Source organism: Perna viridis, chromosome 2, assembly GCF_037379345.1.
Source record: "Perna viridis isolate PV_CMFRI_1.1 ecotype Kerala chromosome 2, ASM3737934v1, whole genome shotgun sequence".
Classification (NCBI taxonomy): Eukaryota; Metazoa; Mollusca; class Bivalvia; order Mytilida; family Mytilidae; genus Perna; species Perna viridis.
In genome coordinates, this window is record NC_142446.1 from 70,045,059 (window position 1) to 70,061,274 (window position 16,216).

General features: G+C 32.3%; 1 protein-coding gene and 1 long non-coding RNA gene across 8 annotated transcripts in view; one reads left to right on the forward strand and one right to left on the reverse strand.

Moving 5' to 3' along the window:
* LOC148626723 (uncharacterized) overlaps positions 1-16,216 on the reverse strand; it is a 38,268-nt gene that overhangs the window by 11,308 nt on the left and 10,744 nt on the right. For 2 of the 7 annotated variants that reach the window (XM_088570982.1, XM_088570984.1), the window contains 10 exons: positions 11,943-12,025; positions 11,399-11,438; positions 9,745-9,831; positions 9,266-9,402; positions 4,942-7,421; positions 4,357-4,432; positions 3,185-3,260; positions 2,583-2,710; positions 1,110-1,256; positions 579-667 (listed from right to left, as the gene is read on the reverse strand). In XM_088570982.1, the coding sequence (XP_088427108.1) occupies positions 579-667; positions 1,110-1,256; positions 2,583-2,710; positions 3,185-3,260; positions 4,357-4,432; positions 4,942-7,421; positions 9,266-9,402; positions 9,745-9,831; positions 11,399-11,438; positions 11,943-12,025 (3,343 nt within the window). The other 5 variants (XM_088570983.1, XM_088570986.1, XM_088570985.1 and 2 more) reach the window with 5 other exon arrangements.
* Positions 12,242-14,678, forward strand: LOC148626724 (uncharacterized). The gene is made up of 2 exons (XR_015920143.1): positions 12,242-12,402; positions 12,868-14,678. It is a non-coding gene; the product is annotated as an uncharacterized LOC148626724 (long non-coding RNA).

The window sequence follows — 16,216 nt, forward strand, 5'->3', positions numbered from 1 at the left end:
TTGGCAGTGGCAGTTGATTTTCATGAAACAAAATTTTCACTGTCATCTCATATAGTGAAAAATTGCAAAGTCCAACAAAACAGGAAATTAATATCATACAGCAATTCAATTGCTAAAAATGTATGCCCAATCTATCAATTTTTGAATCAAGATAATTCCAATAAAAAAAACCCATTCAGACAGACAGATAGACAGTTGGATGGACCAACATTGTGATTCCAATATACCACCCATTCATTGAGTGGGGATATAAATTTATAATAAGATTGTTACACATGCTATATGTCCCGGAAAAATTGCCAAAGTTCCATAAGTCCTGTAAGATTTGTCATATCAAAACAGCAGTACAAAATGGTCAATTAAATATGGTGACTAATAATCCTAAAAAATTCTAACAAAATCAACAATCCAATAACTCCTGTCAAATCAAAATGGTGGTGCATAGCAACCAACTATATATGGTGACTAACAATCCTACAAAATGTGAACAAAATCAGTTGAGTACTTCCCGAGGAGTTGCATCGACAATATACTAGTATTGCAAAAACAAGTGTGAATCTAATACATGTAGCACCCACCACAAAGCAGTTCTGCCAAAAGTTGTAACAACTTCCTTCAACATAATAGCATTCCACAAAGCATCCAGCAGTTTGGTCTTAAACTCAATCTAAAAAATAACAATTTATCAAATTATTAAGACCATTCACATATAAACATTATGGCATGTATTTCATATAAGTGATCAATGTACTATTTTATGATGACTAGAAATTGGTTTGTAAATATTTTAGCAAATAATTAGAACTAGACCTTCCTTATGCCATTTTTTTGTATAAAAATCATTGGGGATCTAACAAAATGTCTCAAAGTTTCTATGATTCCAAAATGAACAACAGTTTTTCCATTCATGTTACAGAACTCTATTGATTTAATCCACACACACTATAATGCAATGTCATCCAAACCAATTTCAATTTTCTTAAACAATTATGCAGGTACTACAATTTACACCTAAAGAATCTTTTCAATTATGCATTACTTATGTTTAGATAACACGACCTTGATAAAAAAACACTTCAGTTTAGAACTTTTCTTAGAAAAAACTTTACCAAGAATTTTTTCTGTATGATGTAGCTACAGAGGTCAGCCAACCTTGATTCCTGAGTTGTCATAAATGGTCCTGATTTGGAATTGTCATCATCATTACAGAATTTGTACATGTTGTTCACCATCTCAGCTTCGCTGTTCCTCAAAAACTACAATGTAATTTAATCTATTATGACATATGTATTGTTATACAAGATACAACTGAATTATGCATCTATCAATAATAATGGAAAACAATTTGCAGGGACCTGATTGGTTTATTATTAACACATGTAACATTACTGAATAAATTATTTTCGTACATACCATAAATAAATTTAATGGAAGTAATTCCATCTCAAAAATAAAATACTTTTCAACAATTGTACAAAATTTGAACATTATTTGTCCAAGACTTTCAGAGGAATCTTCCTATTGTGTTGAAGCACGAAAAATGGTCAAAATTCTTTAACTCCCATTATATTTGTTACAACAAAATGGTGGAGTGATATTGGTCTAACAATCATACAAAATTTTAAAAAAAATCCGTCTAACAGTTTCACAGGAGTTGCATTCACAGGAATATGAATGGACAAACAGACATTGACCATTAAAGTAAAACTTGATTATTTGATTACAACAAATTTAGGCTTATTGCAAATTTTCTAAAAAAATCCCTGGCTAAAGTCATTAAAAAGTCATGATAATATAGATGAATCTAGCAAATTCACTTTCACTGTATATTCTGATACAGCAAATTATATATTGATCCCTATGATAAATAATTACATGTAATGATCATGGGTTTTAAGAGTTTAAAATGTCCAGAGGGACAATTTGTCCCAAACATGTTATTAGGTCAAAATGTGTAAATACTTACAGGGTGTTTTCATAACAATAAAATCTGATCACAATAAAAAGGCCAGATTTAAGCTGTCATAGAAAAACATATAAACATCTCAAATTTCTTTCATAAGATCTAGATAAGTTTTCTTAGAATGTGTTGTGTGTAGAACTGAAATATTCACACATTATGTTGCTTCCCTACAAACCCCTTACAACAAATTTATTTTATTATATAACAAACTTCGGTATAACAATAAAAAAAAATACTTTTATAACAAACTTTCTTTAATCTGTCTCCTGAAATTTGTTATAAGTAGGTTCTACTGTACCATGTCCCACTGTTGGGCTGCGGCTGGGGACAATGACATGGGAAATGGTTGTACAGCCAATACCATAAACAGAAAGTTGGTGTGTAAATGAGATAAAAGTCACATACACAGTACAAACCATCACGCTAAGACTGCATACCAAATTTATCATCAATTCACGAAGGGTTCCAAAGAAAAAACAGTTAAAAATGTATAAATGGGCAACAGTTCAACTTATAAGCCCAAGGCCTATAGGCACCAAAATCATATATATCTAGTAGTGGTACTGCTGAAACCATTTAAACATTTTCACCAGTATCAGTTGCAATTTTCAGCACATACCTGAGTTACCCATAATACAACCGCAGGGAGAATAGCAGCTGGATCTTTCTCAATAGACAGTTTGTCTCTGATGTCATCCAGTGTCATGGTGTACACACATATATACTGCTGGAGATACATATCAACATCTGAAACAAAAATATCAGTTTCATCTTGATATGGTCCCATGGTAATTTTTAAAGATCATACTTTAAACAAAGCAGACACTACAGACACACAGAGTAGAAACATTTATTACGGATGTCATTCAAAAGTAATGGGCAATTTCACCTACAAGAACTTATGTTCGTGCATCACTTACTTCTGGATATTTGAAACAGAATTTTTCATTTTTAAACCAAATTTTCACAGCTATGTTTTTCTTGCTTGAATCAGAAAAACTTAACTTATCAGCTAATAAATTTTGTTTGAAGGCATAAAATTGCATGGACAGTGCATAACATATTAGAAATTATGCGAAAATTTTGCTATATAACAAATTTTTAATATATTGGTGAAAAATATTATAATTTCTTTGAAGACAATGCAATGTACATCTCCAACTGAAGTTAGTCATTTTCCCACTTTACAGGCTATTGAAATATGACATTATATAGTTACACCTTTCCAATAACCTGTTTCCTGTTTTACTTCAGGTCTTTCTAAAACAGGTGCTGCCCCCTTCTCATCGATGACACACTATAAAAAAAAGTAACATATCATGTGATATTAAAAAAAAAAAAAAAAAAGATTGATAAAATATGGATAACAGCAAACCCTGAAAAAGTAAATATTGCATATACCAAAATGCTGGAGAAACATATATGTACAATGTATATTCAAATTAAAAATATGTAAATTAAAAAGTTTGCTGCATGCTTTTCACCCGAGAAATACAGTTTCTTATATTGATTTTGTTTCATTTAAAAGTAGGTTTTCTTAGAAAAGCAGAAAATATATGCCATACAAGTAAATGCTCCAACTTTAATGCTAATTTATATTCAGTTTTCTCAGTGTAATTGTTCAGTTTATACATGCCATTTGTTATTTTCTGTTATTTTTCTGTTATTCTCAATTTTTATGCTTTGCTTCTTGACTTTTTAATTGCAGTGTTAGAAACTGAAATTTTTTGTCAATATAGACCCATCATAATTTTACATAGACAGCACTGTACATTTTAAAACAACTTGAGGTCTTGGGTTTTTATCATACTGTGGTTCCATTTCTATTTGTAGGGTACCAAATTTTCATGGTTTTCATGGGTAGTGTGAACCATAAAATCACAAATCCAACAAACAATTCATGGATTCAGATATATTCACCAGGAATTTGGTATCCTTTAAGTGAAATGGAGTTAAAAGCAATATCCAGCAGTCTAAAATCGTGTCACTCTAAAGTTGTTCTTAGAGTGATGTTTGATGTTCTCTGCTTTTTCTGTCTTCCCTTTGTGGCATTTGGTAAACTTAGGTTCTATCATTTTTAGTTTATCATAGAAATAATTGTGCTGGATTTTCTCATTCATAAGAATTTTGACTTGTAACTATTACTGGTAATCAGGGAAGTGAAAACAGAAGTCTAGATTCTCTGAATATTGCATAACATATTTAACTTCCACTTCAATTTGTATTAGGAATTACCCAGGTATCAAGGAAGATCTTTTAAATGTTTGTGGTGAACCACAGGTCAACAGCTGATACAACAGGAGGCATACTTACACCTTAAGTCTAGAGCATGTCCTCCATGAAAATTGATACCCATGAAAATAAATCAAACCACAGTATTTCACTGTACAAACCTTCTTCTTATCTTGAATTTCACTAGCCATGGGCTCCAAACTCTTCCTTTTAGAAGCTGTAGTTTGTTTTGGTACCCTGAAATTTTGTTACATATAAAAACAATACTTAACTAAGAATATCAAAATTCAAAGCACTGTTTTTTTTTTTTTAAAATAACACTAAAATAAGCTGAATCTTTGCATCTTATCACATTTCATCACATCTCATCAGATTTCCAAGAATTAATGTATTGAAATTTGTCTCAATCAATCCTCCCTAAAACAGTATCACTTTATACACGTATAACATATATATGTAGTATCCCTGTATAATGTAAATTTATTCACTGAACATCTTGCATATTCTTGTCGATGAGACATCCCCTATATAACAAAGGATATAAAAACATGGTGAAACATTATAAAGAAAGAGACATCATATAAGTACAAAAAGATCTGTCTCTCAATAGCAAAGCCTCACTCATAATATTGTACTTCAATTTAACAAATGTACAAAAATATACGGCATTATTTACTTTTCCATTAAAACAATTTGATGCAGTGAAATATTTTTGAAATCAAATTTTAGTGGTTAAAAACACATACCTGCTAATTCGTTGTTTCTTTCCCATGGCTAACGGATCCCTCTCACCTGATTCGGGTACAGTTGTCCTCAGCACCACTTCATCAATTTTGGCACTTGGCTGATTAGTACAAGCACTTATTGGTTTCACCTGAATAGCATGAATTGGCACATTGGAAGAAAAACTACAAGGCTTGTTCTTAGACTTTTTCTTTCCACTCTTCTTTTCGAGAACAGCTGGTGTACTACTTTCTGACTGTGTTTCCGCAATATCATCCTCCACCAAAGGGGAACCAGGAAGAGGCGAGACTGGTTCCCTCCAATGGGAAGGAGAGGGAGGTAGTGGTGAAATGAGCATTGGTAAGGAATAGTCAAATGGTGACACAGTTAATGGTGAAAGTGGCTGTGCTGATGATATTGAAGTATGAGACAGTGGTCTTTGGTCCTCTACTTTAGAAATACTAGGTACATCAGGGGAGATAACTGTTGATGAAGGAATGGTTTTAGAATCTAATGCATTGACAACTAATTGATGAAGAGTTTTTTTGTTTGTTTCACTTGAATGCTGAGTTGTAGCTGGATTCTTAGAAACATTCAACAGATTCTCATTATGTGTAGTCTTTGTGCTATTTTCAGCAGTTTTAACATATACACCTTTTCGTTTGTCTTTTTTCTTTTCACATTTTTTCACAGGATCAGATTCCTTGCTTAAAAATCCATTATCACTAGCTGCTTTACTGGAATGACTTTTATAGCATTTCAAAGGTTCAGAAAATTTGCTGGATTTACAATTATCTCCCTTATCTTGCCTCTCCTCACCAAAAACATGACTAGAAGTTTTAGACTTGATATATGCTAAATATTTTTCCTTCAACAAGTTGTTTTCTGATTTAGATGTTGCAGATATGGATTCTTCTATCACATATAAACTTTTGTCCTTAGTTTTAGTCAATTCTCTCTTGGTACTAGTTTGTTTTGATGTATCTTCATTCTCATTACATGGTGAGACACAATCATCATCAATTGAAAACCCTAGACTACCTTGTTGTGAAATTCTTCTTTCTGGGTGTTCAGCTGCATCTGAACTAGATTCACTTACTAAACAGTCTTTAGTTGTTTCATATAAAACAGTCTTGGCTTTACTTAAGCCTGGATTGTGAGCAATACGAGGCTTAGGTCCCAAAGGATAAAATATCTGTTCAACTGTATCATTGTCGTTAATAGGTGGAGACTTCAATACAAATCCACTGCTAACCTGCCTTGACATCAGAGATGGTTTCTCTACACTCACATTTTCTGAAGCCTTTTCAGATTCATTTGACAGATCAATTTCTTTATTTTTGTAAATATACTGCTTTTCATATTTGTTATAATTTATGTCAGATTTTTCTTGCTGACAATTTACCTTTTGAGCTTTTATTTTTAATTCATGATCCTGAAAGTATCTATCCTTTCCCTCAGTTAATGAAATAATAATATCAAGACTTGGTGTAACACAAGATTCGGACAATGTTGTTTTTTTTCCCTCATTACCACTATAAGCCAAATCATCTAAGTCAAATCCAATAGAGCCTGTTGTCTGTTCTACCTCACTTACCACTTGGATGTTACATGTAGTTAACATATTATGTATTTCCTCTTTCCTTTCCTTTAAACTGTCAAATTTTTGAGAATGCTGCATATCACTATCACCTGTCATACTTAAAGATGGTAAAGTTTTAACTGTCTGTGTATCACATATTTTTGCTACAGAGTCTTTACTACTGTTTTTGGTCTCTGGATTTTCAATAAATTCTATTTTTCTAGCTATATTTGAAGGCTTGTCAGTGTCAACTTTCCCACCATTTTTCTGGCTAGTACCATCATTATTCTCTAGGGACACATCTGGAGGAGGAAATGCTTCCTTGACAACAACTGCATGATCAGTTCCTACAAGAGTATCACTGGAAGAACCCTCTTTACTAACCTTCTGTGGTTTAACTTTTTGGAACATGGAATGTTCACTGTGGTCTATGGTATTATCTTTACCTTGAGATCTCCTGTTTTCCTCATTTATGCTTATCATTTTCTCATCTTTCTCAGAAATATCTTCATTACCACTTTGTATTTTGTTATCTGTTGAAGTACCACAAATACTGTTATTTCCAATATATTCAGACACATTTTTGTCTTTTGTATCTTCATTGTCTGAGTCCGACAAATTTTCTGAGTCAGCATTTATTGTTGTGAAAGACTTAGACTTCAATAGTTGTGCTTTCCCACTTCCAGTAATACTGTCATGAGTACTTTTTTTGGATTTTTCTTCTTCATTATTTTTTTTAATTCTTTGGATGCTGTTTTTGTGTTTTTGTTTACTTTCAATCAATTTTGACCTAGTTTGTACTTTCTTCAGCAATGAATTTGATGGTGTTCTGACGGGTGATGATTTGAGTAATTCACTCTGGAGCATGTCAGCCATCTCATCAACATCATCACTCTCAATGTTACTCATCAGTTTCTTGTTCTGAAAGAAATCAACAAAAAGTTAGATTTAGTGTAACAAAATAGTTCTTTTTCAATAATTTACTTCCAATTTCACTGCAGAAATAATTTCAGCCATTGTGTGTTGCACACCAAGACTTTAACATCTGTCTGTTGGTACTACAGACTTAAGCCATCTATCATACTGTTTACCCAGCTATTAACTCTGACATCTTGTACTGCTTATATGTTTGCTAATGTTATTTCATATTAATTAGAATTTAACCAATTTCTGATCAAATAAAAACCAAAACTCATACTTACATCCCTGCAAGGCATGGGTGATGGAGGTAGGGGAGATAATGCCAAAGTATTTTTTTCTGGCAAATGATAAACATTTTTTTATCCAAAGTACATGGTAAATACCAAACTTCCAGATGATAGACTTGTTTTTGAGAAAAAACAATTTTAATGAAAATTAATGCTTCAGAAGACAAGTCTATTTTATGAACTCAAAATAAAAATGTAAATAGAAAAATTCTTTTTTTAGTTCTACCTGTTCTGGTGTACCTAAGTTGGTGCCTTTGAAAAAAACAATGCACCAAAAATGTTTTTTTTCAACATTTTCTCTGGTACATGAGTTAAGGTTATATTGAATCACCTTTTCTATTTTCTTTTAAATCTTAAAATTGAAGGTATACTATAAAGTTCTATGGGAAAAATAATACAAGACTGAGTGATGAAGTGATGGAGGTAAAGGAGATAATGCTGATACAACAGGAGGCATACTTACAACCCTACAGGTTACAATAGCGAAATTATGTCTCCTTGGTATTCAGCCAGATCTTTACCCCAACATGCAGCCCAGTGGAAAATACAGAAACAAAAAAAGATATTTTCATGAAAAAATTATATGAACAGTAAGGAACTAAAAGTATCGAATTTGAAAGCTAGCAGCCCATATATGTTTATCTGAAGGAGCACTTAAGGCCTAGGGTGGCTACTGAAAAATTGATGTTTGAAAAAGAATCCCCTTTTTGAACCTTAATTCACGAGCAGAAATGCCGCATGACATGGTGGTTTTTATTTCAAAATTTAAAAGCTATATGGGTGTATTTTAGCAACATTGCGTTAGATTAGATAAATTTCACCAGGATCTATTTTTAGATTTTAGTGGAAGTGAGGACCCCCCGATACGGAAATTGCATTGTGAATAATTGCGCTCTTGTATCCTATAAGGCATGGGTGATGGAGGTAGGGGAGATAATGCTGATACAACGGGAGGCATACTTACAGCTCTACAAGGCATGGGTGATGGAGGCTGAGGAGATAATGCTGGTAAAACATGAGGCATATTTACAGTCTTACAAGGCATGCGTGATGGAGGTAGGGCAGATAATGCTGATACAACAGGAGATATACTTACAGTCCTACAAGGCATGGGTGATGGAGGTAGGGCAGATAATGCTGATACAACAGGAGGCATACTTACAGCCCTACAAGGCATGGGTGATAGAGGTAGGGGAGATAATGCTGATACAACAGGAAGAATACTTACAGCCCTACAAGGCATGGGTGATGGAGGTAGGTAAGATAATGCTGATACAACGGGAGGTATACTTACAGTCTTACAAGACATGGGTGATGAAGGTAGGGCAGATAATGCTGATACAATATGAGGCATACTTACAGCCCTACAAGGCATGGGTGATGGAGGTAGGGCAGATAATGTTGATACAACAGAAAGCATATTTACAGCCCTACAAGACATGGTGATGGAGGTAGGGGAGATAATGCTGATACAACAAGAAGCATACTTACAGTCCTACAAGGCATGGGTGACAGAGGTAGGGGAGATAATGCTGATACAACAGGAAGAATACTTACAGCCCTACAAGGCATGGGTGATGGAGGTAGGGGAGATAATGCAGATACAACAGGACTGAATATCCATGGAAATGTGTCACTCTCAGGTGATGAATCATCCTCTGATTCCATCTCAGACACATGACCTGTACAGGTATCTAAATAGATAAAAACAGTTGTCAAACATTCACAAAACAAACAAAAACAAATTGAGAAACACTGTGAGCACAACCCCCTATCCAAATTCCATTAATCATATAGTCAAAATATAAAAAAAGTCGTCATACAGAAAATTGATGTCACTTCTGCCCAAAATCAAGACCCGCCATATGGCAAGGCTATATAAAGTTTTTGTTAAAGTATCAAGTGGATGTAATCAGTAGTTGCAAAGAAAACTGAAACAAAAAAGTAGTGGGTGGAGGAACAGACACTATGATCACAATATACCAATGATTCACAAAATTAAGAAATAAGACAATACTAATCTTAACTTATTTTACCTTCTTCATCTTGAGATACAGAAAAGTCTCCACTTATATCTAAAAACTTCTCAACAATAGGTTTCTTCTCTCCTCTAGGAAGCAGACCTAGATATAGAACAATCAATTAAAGCCTTAATAAACCATGTCATTAACAAAATTATATCTCTTAGTGCTATGTTTAAATAAAAATAGCACAATACAAGCATTTCCTGTAAACAGCCTATAATGAAAAGTTGCAAAATCGGTTGCTGGAAGTTCTTGTAACTTCTTAAATCTTAAAATAAGACATTAATATATGTTTGGAATGAAGATGAGAAATGACAACAAAGAGAGAGTCATAGATAAACTCAGCAATGTTAGTTTGTTTGAGAATCAGTTGTCTTTCAAGACAATTATTTTCAAAAGATATATAGAAAACAACTGTTAGGAAATGTTCACACCTTTTCCACTGAATCATTCAAATATATATTAGGAAATGTTCATACCCTTTCACAATCATTAAAACATATGTTAGGAAATGTTCATACCTTTTCCACTGAATCATTAAAACATATGTTAGGAAATGTTCACAACCTTCCCACTGAATCATTAAAATAGGAAATGTGCACCACCTTTCCACTGAATCATTAAAACAAATGTTAGGAAATGTTCACACCCTTCCAACTGAATCATTAAAACAAATGTTAGGAAATGTTCACATCCTTTCCACTGATCAATGATCAATGATACATCAATGATAGACCAAGTAAATTTAAATAGTAGATTCTCTCATTCAACCTTCACAAAAAATATGGGGTTGATGGGGGGATTTTATTCTTGATTTCTTACCAGATATTTGCAAGCCTAATTTTAGCTATTTGAAATATACTGGTAGATTTGTTCTAAATCCATAGCCAAGTCAGTTTCAGAGATGAAACATCGTTTAAGTCACCAAGAACTGGAAGATTTGTGTGTTCAGGCATCTAAATACTAGAAAAAGACATGAAAAAGTCCTGATGTTGAAATCCCCGCCCATTTTTTAAAAATATTTTTGTCACTTTTTTAGGGGGGATGATAATCTACTAATTACTTTCATTTAATCATAAATATATGGTCCAATACTTGGGATAATCATAAATATATGGTCCAATACTTGGGATAACCATAAATATATGGTCCAATACTTGGGATAATCAAAAGTGATTTTCTGTATTTATTAATGAATGTGCCATCCCTGACTGATTCTTACAAGGATCAGTACATATATTGTGATTCTTATTTACACATTTAAACAACGAATACAACAGGAAGTTACACCTTGGGTCATGCTAATAATACCCCAACCTATCCACTTCTATCAAACTTCGAGGAGAAACAGTGCAAGTCATCATGCAAAAGCGAAATACCAAATACAGTAAATGTATTAATTTCCATTATTCTTGTATTGGAAAAAGAAGCACAAATGCTGATACATGTACCTGTGAAATTGAATTTTAACACTTATAACGACAACGTTATATAATTTTTTTAAAATCTCATAAATAAATTACACCCTTTAGACAAAATCCTCAAAAAATAGCAACCACTAATTTCAATATGTTTCTAGTATTTAAGCATTCCCTCTAAATCTGCAACAAATAGACAAAATGACTGCAATATAGCAATATATAATGACAGGGGTGTCATATCTTACCATTTCTCTTCAGCAAGTCCCAATATGTGTCCAGTCTGACCTAAAGGAGAACAGACATAAAATAACTCATACCTCAATGCATTGTTTGGTTGAGTTGTAGTTTCAGGAGTCAGTCCAGAGCAGTTTCCAGGTGATGGGTTTCTAACTGTTCATTGAAGGCCCATAGACTGCCTATGGCTGTTTTTTATATAGTTTTGTATAATTGTTTTCTCTTCGATATACTCCACGTTTCCAAAATCTTCTCTATTACTTATGTACAAGTATAATACATAATCCATAACAACCTGATTATCAAGCCAATTTAAACCAAGGTATTGTTTGTGAAAAATGTCTGTAGTCTGCTCATCATTTTGTCCATCTACATGTATATCAGATAAATGAAGTAGGTTTTGATTCCATCTTTCAGTTAAATTATCAAAATATTTTAAGACACAGTAATTACAAAAAAAAAATCATCTATCACTTTGTAGAAGAGGACCAAAAAGCGCATTACAATTAAGTTAATCATTGATTATCAGTGTAGGATGAAGAAATTGAGACTTACCACCACTTTTCTTAGTTTCTCCTCTAATCTTTTCTGTTTTCTTGAATTTACTGCATGTTCTTGTTTCAATGCTTTGTTTTCATCTGGAAAAGATCAAATATCAAATTGAAAACAACATGAATGAAAACCTTGATATTCAAAATTTTATCTTTCATTCCTTACATAATGTTCGCAAATGAATTAATCTTTTTCTTTCAACAATCTCAAGAGGAGATAAAAATGAAAGTTAAATAAAATGTATTAGATTTATCCCCCTTGTTTTACTTGTATAAAATCCCGTTTGAAATGTTCCCCACATCATTATCACAGGAAGTACCTATCAACATGTGACAGTTGAACAACTTCAGAGATAACTGGGGGTCTTTATATTTATTTACTCAGGTATTTCTTCCACAGATAGATATGAGATATAAACAGTTGAATAATTCAGCTAAATAGGATTATCAGTTTCTGTATGAAGGTCAGTCTCAAGAATAATAGGTTCGTTTTTAGTGGTATAACTAATAAATTCACAATCACAGGCACTTAGAACTATTTCGTATATTGATTTGTGTTAATGGCCAGTTACTATCAAATATGTACAGTGGAAATTCCTTAATATATTTGTTGAAAATGCCATTGTTCAAGCTAAAGTGGTGGACAGCTACCGGTATATTACACCAATATTACAATATACTATTTATTTTTAATGCTAAACTTAAATAATATGGCATTTGGCCTCATATTAAATGTATTTAAATATGTCTTTCCATTGTTATCTGGAAGTTCACCAAGGATTTTCTGCTGCTATATTAAAATCATATAAAATAAAATAGGGGGCATATCAAAATGGGTTGAACTAAACACATACTATTACAGTAAATCCATCATAAAAATCAAAGGATTAAGATTATTGATCTATGGTGTACATTTTTTTATTCTCAAGGTTCTCATGCTGAAATCCAAATCTGTAAAGGATGGAATTGAAGCAGTTTCTTATCACATACACATGCTGGATTTTGCTCAGCCTGTTTCCCTATACAATTATTGCTCAAGAAGAATCAACTGACTTGTTAGTAATAGAAGTTCCAGTGGTAGCTGTGCAAGTCGGAGAATCAGCCAGTTTTTCATGCTCAAACACATCAGAGATAAAATCAGACATAATTTGGCTATATCAGAATGAAACTGTCATACCTAGTACCAGAGAAAATGCTACCATAGTAACTGTAAACAAATATAAAGTAGAGTCTACTGACCACGAGGAAATAAGATATTTCACATGCTCAACAATAGACAGGGAATTTAATGCAACTGCAGAACTGAAAATCTACATGATGCCATCATATTTTACACAAGCAATGATAGTGGTTGGGATAAATGCAGCCTTAGTAGTTGTGTTTTTGCTTTGTTTTGTTTTTCATACTGTTAAAAATAGAAAAACATTAAAACATGGACTATAATCAAATCAATAAATTTTCCTAATCAAATGCCAAAACATTGATGCTCATAGTCAAACAGTTAAATATCTTAATACATATGACGCTTTTTTGTCAAAAGATATTATTCCTTTTTAATATATACATTTTTTTCATTCAGGGATTCAAAGTACACCTAAAGTTCTCCATCTTGTTCCATTTTCATAATAGATATTTGACAGATGGCTCCCTGATAAAGGTAGAACACTCTATAAAATACTCAAATTTAATATTGGGCCAACTCTGTTCAGTTTGGTATTCGTTTATATGTTCTTGAAGTGAATGAATACAGGACCTGTTGAATATTGATCCATAATGATGTATTGTAGGTAATTTTCGCAGGGTGCTAATTTTGACATATTTTAACGGTCTGTCTAAAAACGCAAAAATAAATTACCTGAAATATTAACTCTGTGCTTAGGTTATTAGAGCGCAACTCAGCATCTGCTAAAATTAGAACTGCTTAATATTTTTGCATACTTTTTTGCCTGAAAATTGCTAAATTTTACATCCACCAAAAATAATCTGCTATAAGTTATCTCAAACTTTGAATTTACAAAGTATTGGTACATTAGAATCCCTGCACATAATAGATATAAAAATTCCATGGTTGGGAACAAGTTTTTTTAACAAATGACAGGAAAAACATATACATGTATGAACAAGTATCAATCATTTTGTAATTCAAATACTACATGCATGAGTTACATGTACATGAACAGGAAAAAGTACATTAAGTTTAAGGTCAGAATTTATCATGCATAATAAATTTCTAATATTTTTACTAGAAATGAAGTAAAAAAATTGAGCTATTACAAGTTTATTTAGTAAATGTGAATCATTATCATGGCAATGGTACAGTAATATCAATATCATGCTAAAGTACTGGTAATACTAATATATACTTTTATTTTTATCATAGTTATGTAGACTACTAAGATCATCAGATAATAATCAGAGTGCCTTTAATTTTCATGCCCAAAAATTGAAATACTCCAGTTCTTCAGTGGATAATTGTAACAGAACAACTACATATTGGCAAAAGGAAATAACTAATTTCTTTGTCAAAACTGTCTCTAAACAAATAATTACTACCATAAGAGACAAAGCATAAAACTATTAAAGGTTCCACTGTGGCCATGTCATTTTTTTCTATCCGGATTATTGTATTGTATTACAAATGTACTGGAATTTAAATGTTTCATATGAAATATGATTCATCACATGTTTCATAACATATTAACATGTACTTATATTGGTAATAAATACATTTTTATGATTCCATTGTTGTTAGATTTTATTTGTGGGTATTAATTTGGTTTGAGTTGTCAAAATATAGATAGTTCATTAAGTTTTGAATTCATGGTTTTGAATAAAGCCTCTTACTATTCAGCAGTGTTGTTTAGAATATAAATTTGTGGTTTGACAAAATCACAACAATTATAATAACTGGTAACCAACAAATGATAGGATTTTCTGCAGTTTTTTACTTGAGTACACATGTACTTATAGTAGGAAAAGTCAGTAATTTTTAAGTGCAAATGTTTTTGAGTCTGCATTACATGTTCCTTCATAATACAGTGGATAATCAAAATCGAAATATTAAATGCCAATATTAAAAAAAAATTTTACATGTAGGCAGCCAATATATATCAGTGTATAGGTAAGTGTGGGTAAAAACAAGATCAATATTGTAATATGTGTCTGCATAGCAGTTAAGTTGACAATTCGTAATGAATAGTAATGAATATGGCACTGATAATGTTAGATTCTTATTATAAAGAAGAGTTTGATTCCAACGAGAAGATTATGCAAAATGCAAAAATAAAACACCCATGTTTCTGAATGCACCAAAATTAAACACTCCAAAATTTAACATCCACATTTTGACAGAAAACTGCCAAATGAAACTGACACCAAAATATCCCAATTTACAGTATTTTCAATATGTATATAAACGCTAGGCAAGTAAAAAAACTATTGATAACAAATTAAAGAACCTTAGTGAGTGCACTTGCATACCCCACACATCCCCATGTTGGATACTCAAGTCAATTTGTTTGTAAAAGAAATACATGTAGAAGGCTTTAGACCTTTATCTTCTAACTAAATTCTATTACTCAAAATGGTAGTTTCAAACTCCAGACTGTGATTTCTTTGAGTTTTAGTTAATCCAAAGTACATATCATAGAAGAACAAAACATACACTTGACCTGTAACTTATCATGGTGAACTTGTATACCAAAAATCATGTCATAATCTGCAAGTGTTTAGAAATGTTCAGAGTGGAACCAACTACAAACTCCTCCTGTAACTTGTCATGGTTAATTTTCATACAAAAAATTATGTCAATATCTGCAAACGTTTAGAAAAAAAGTCCAGAAAATGTTTTTTTCTGTGAATTTTGCTAAGTTCAAGGCCCGTAATTTCAGTAAAAATCATCAGAGCAAAATGAAACGTACACTTGACCTGTAACTTATCATGGTGAACTTATATACCAAAAATCATGTCAATATCTGCAAGCATTTAGAAAAAAGAGTCTAGAAAACTGAAGATAGACAGAAGGAGTGACGGACAGGTCAAAAACATTATACCCTTCGCAACTTCGTTGTGTGGGGTATAATTACCTAATGAATGTAATAGTAATAGCATATACTACTGAAAAATGGCTGAAGTCAATAGAATACTGGTAATTAACAATAGGAGGCATATGTCTTCAATATGTACGGAAGCATTTAGGATTTTTCAGAAACTGAGGTTTCCTCGTGAAAAATCCATATAAAATCAACTTTCCCACAGTCAACAACTGCTTTCCTAACA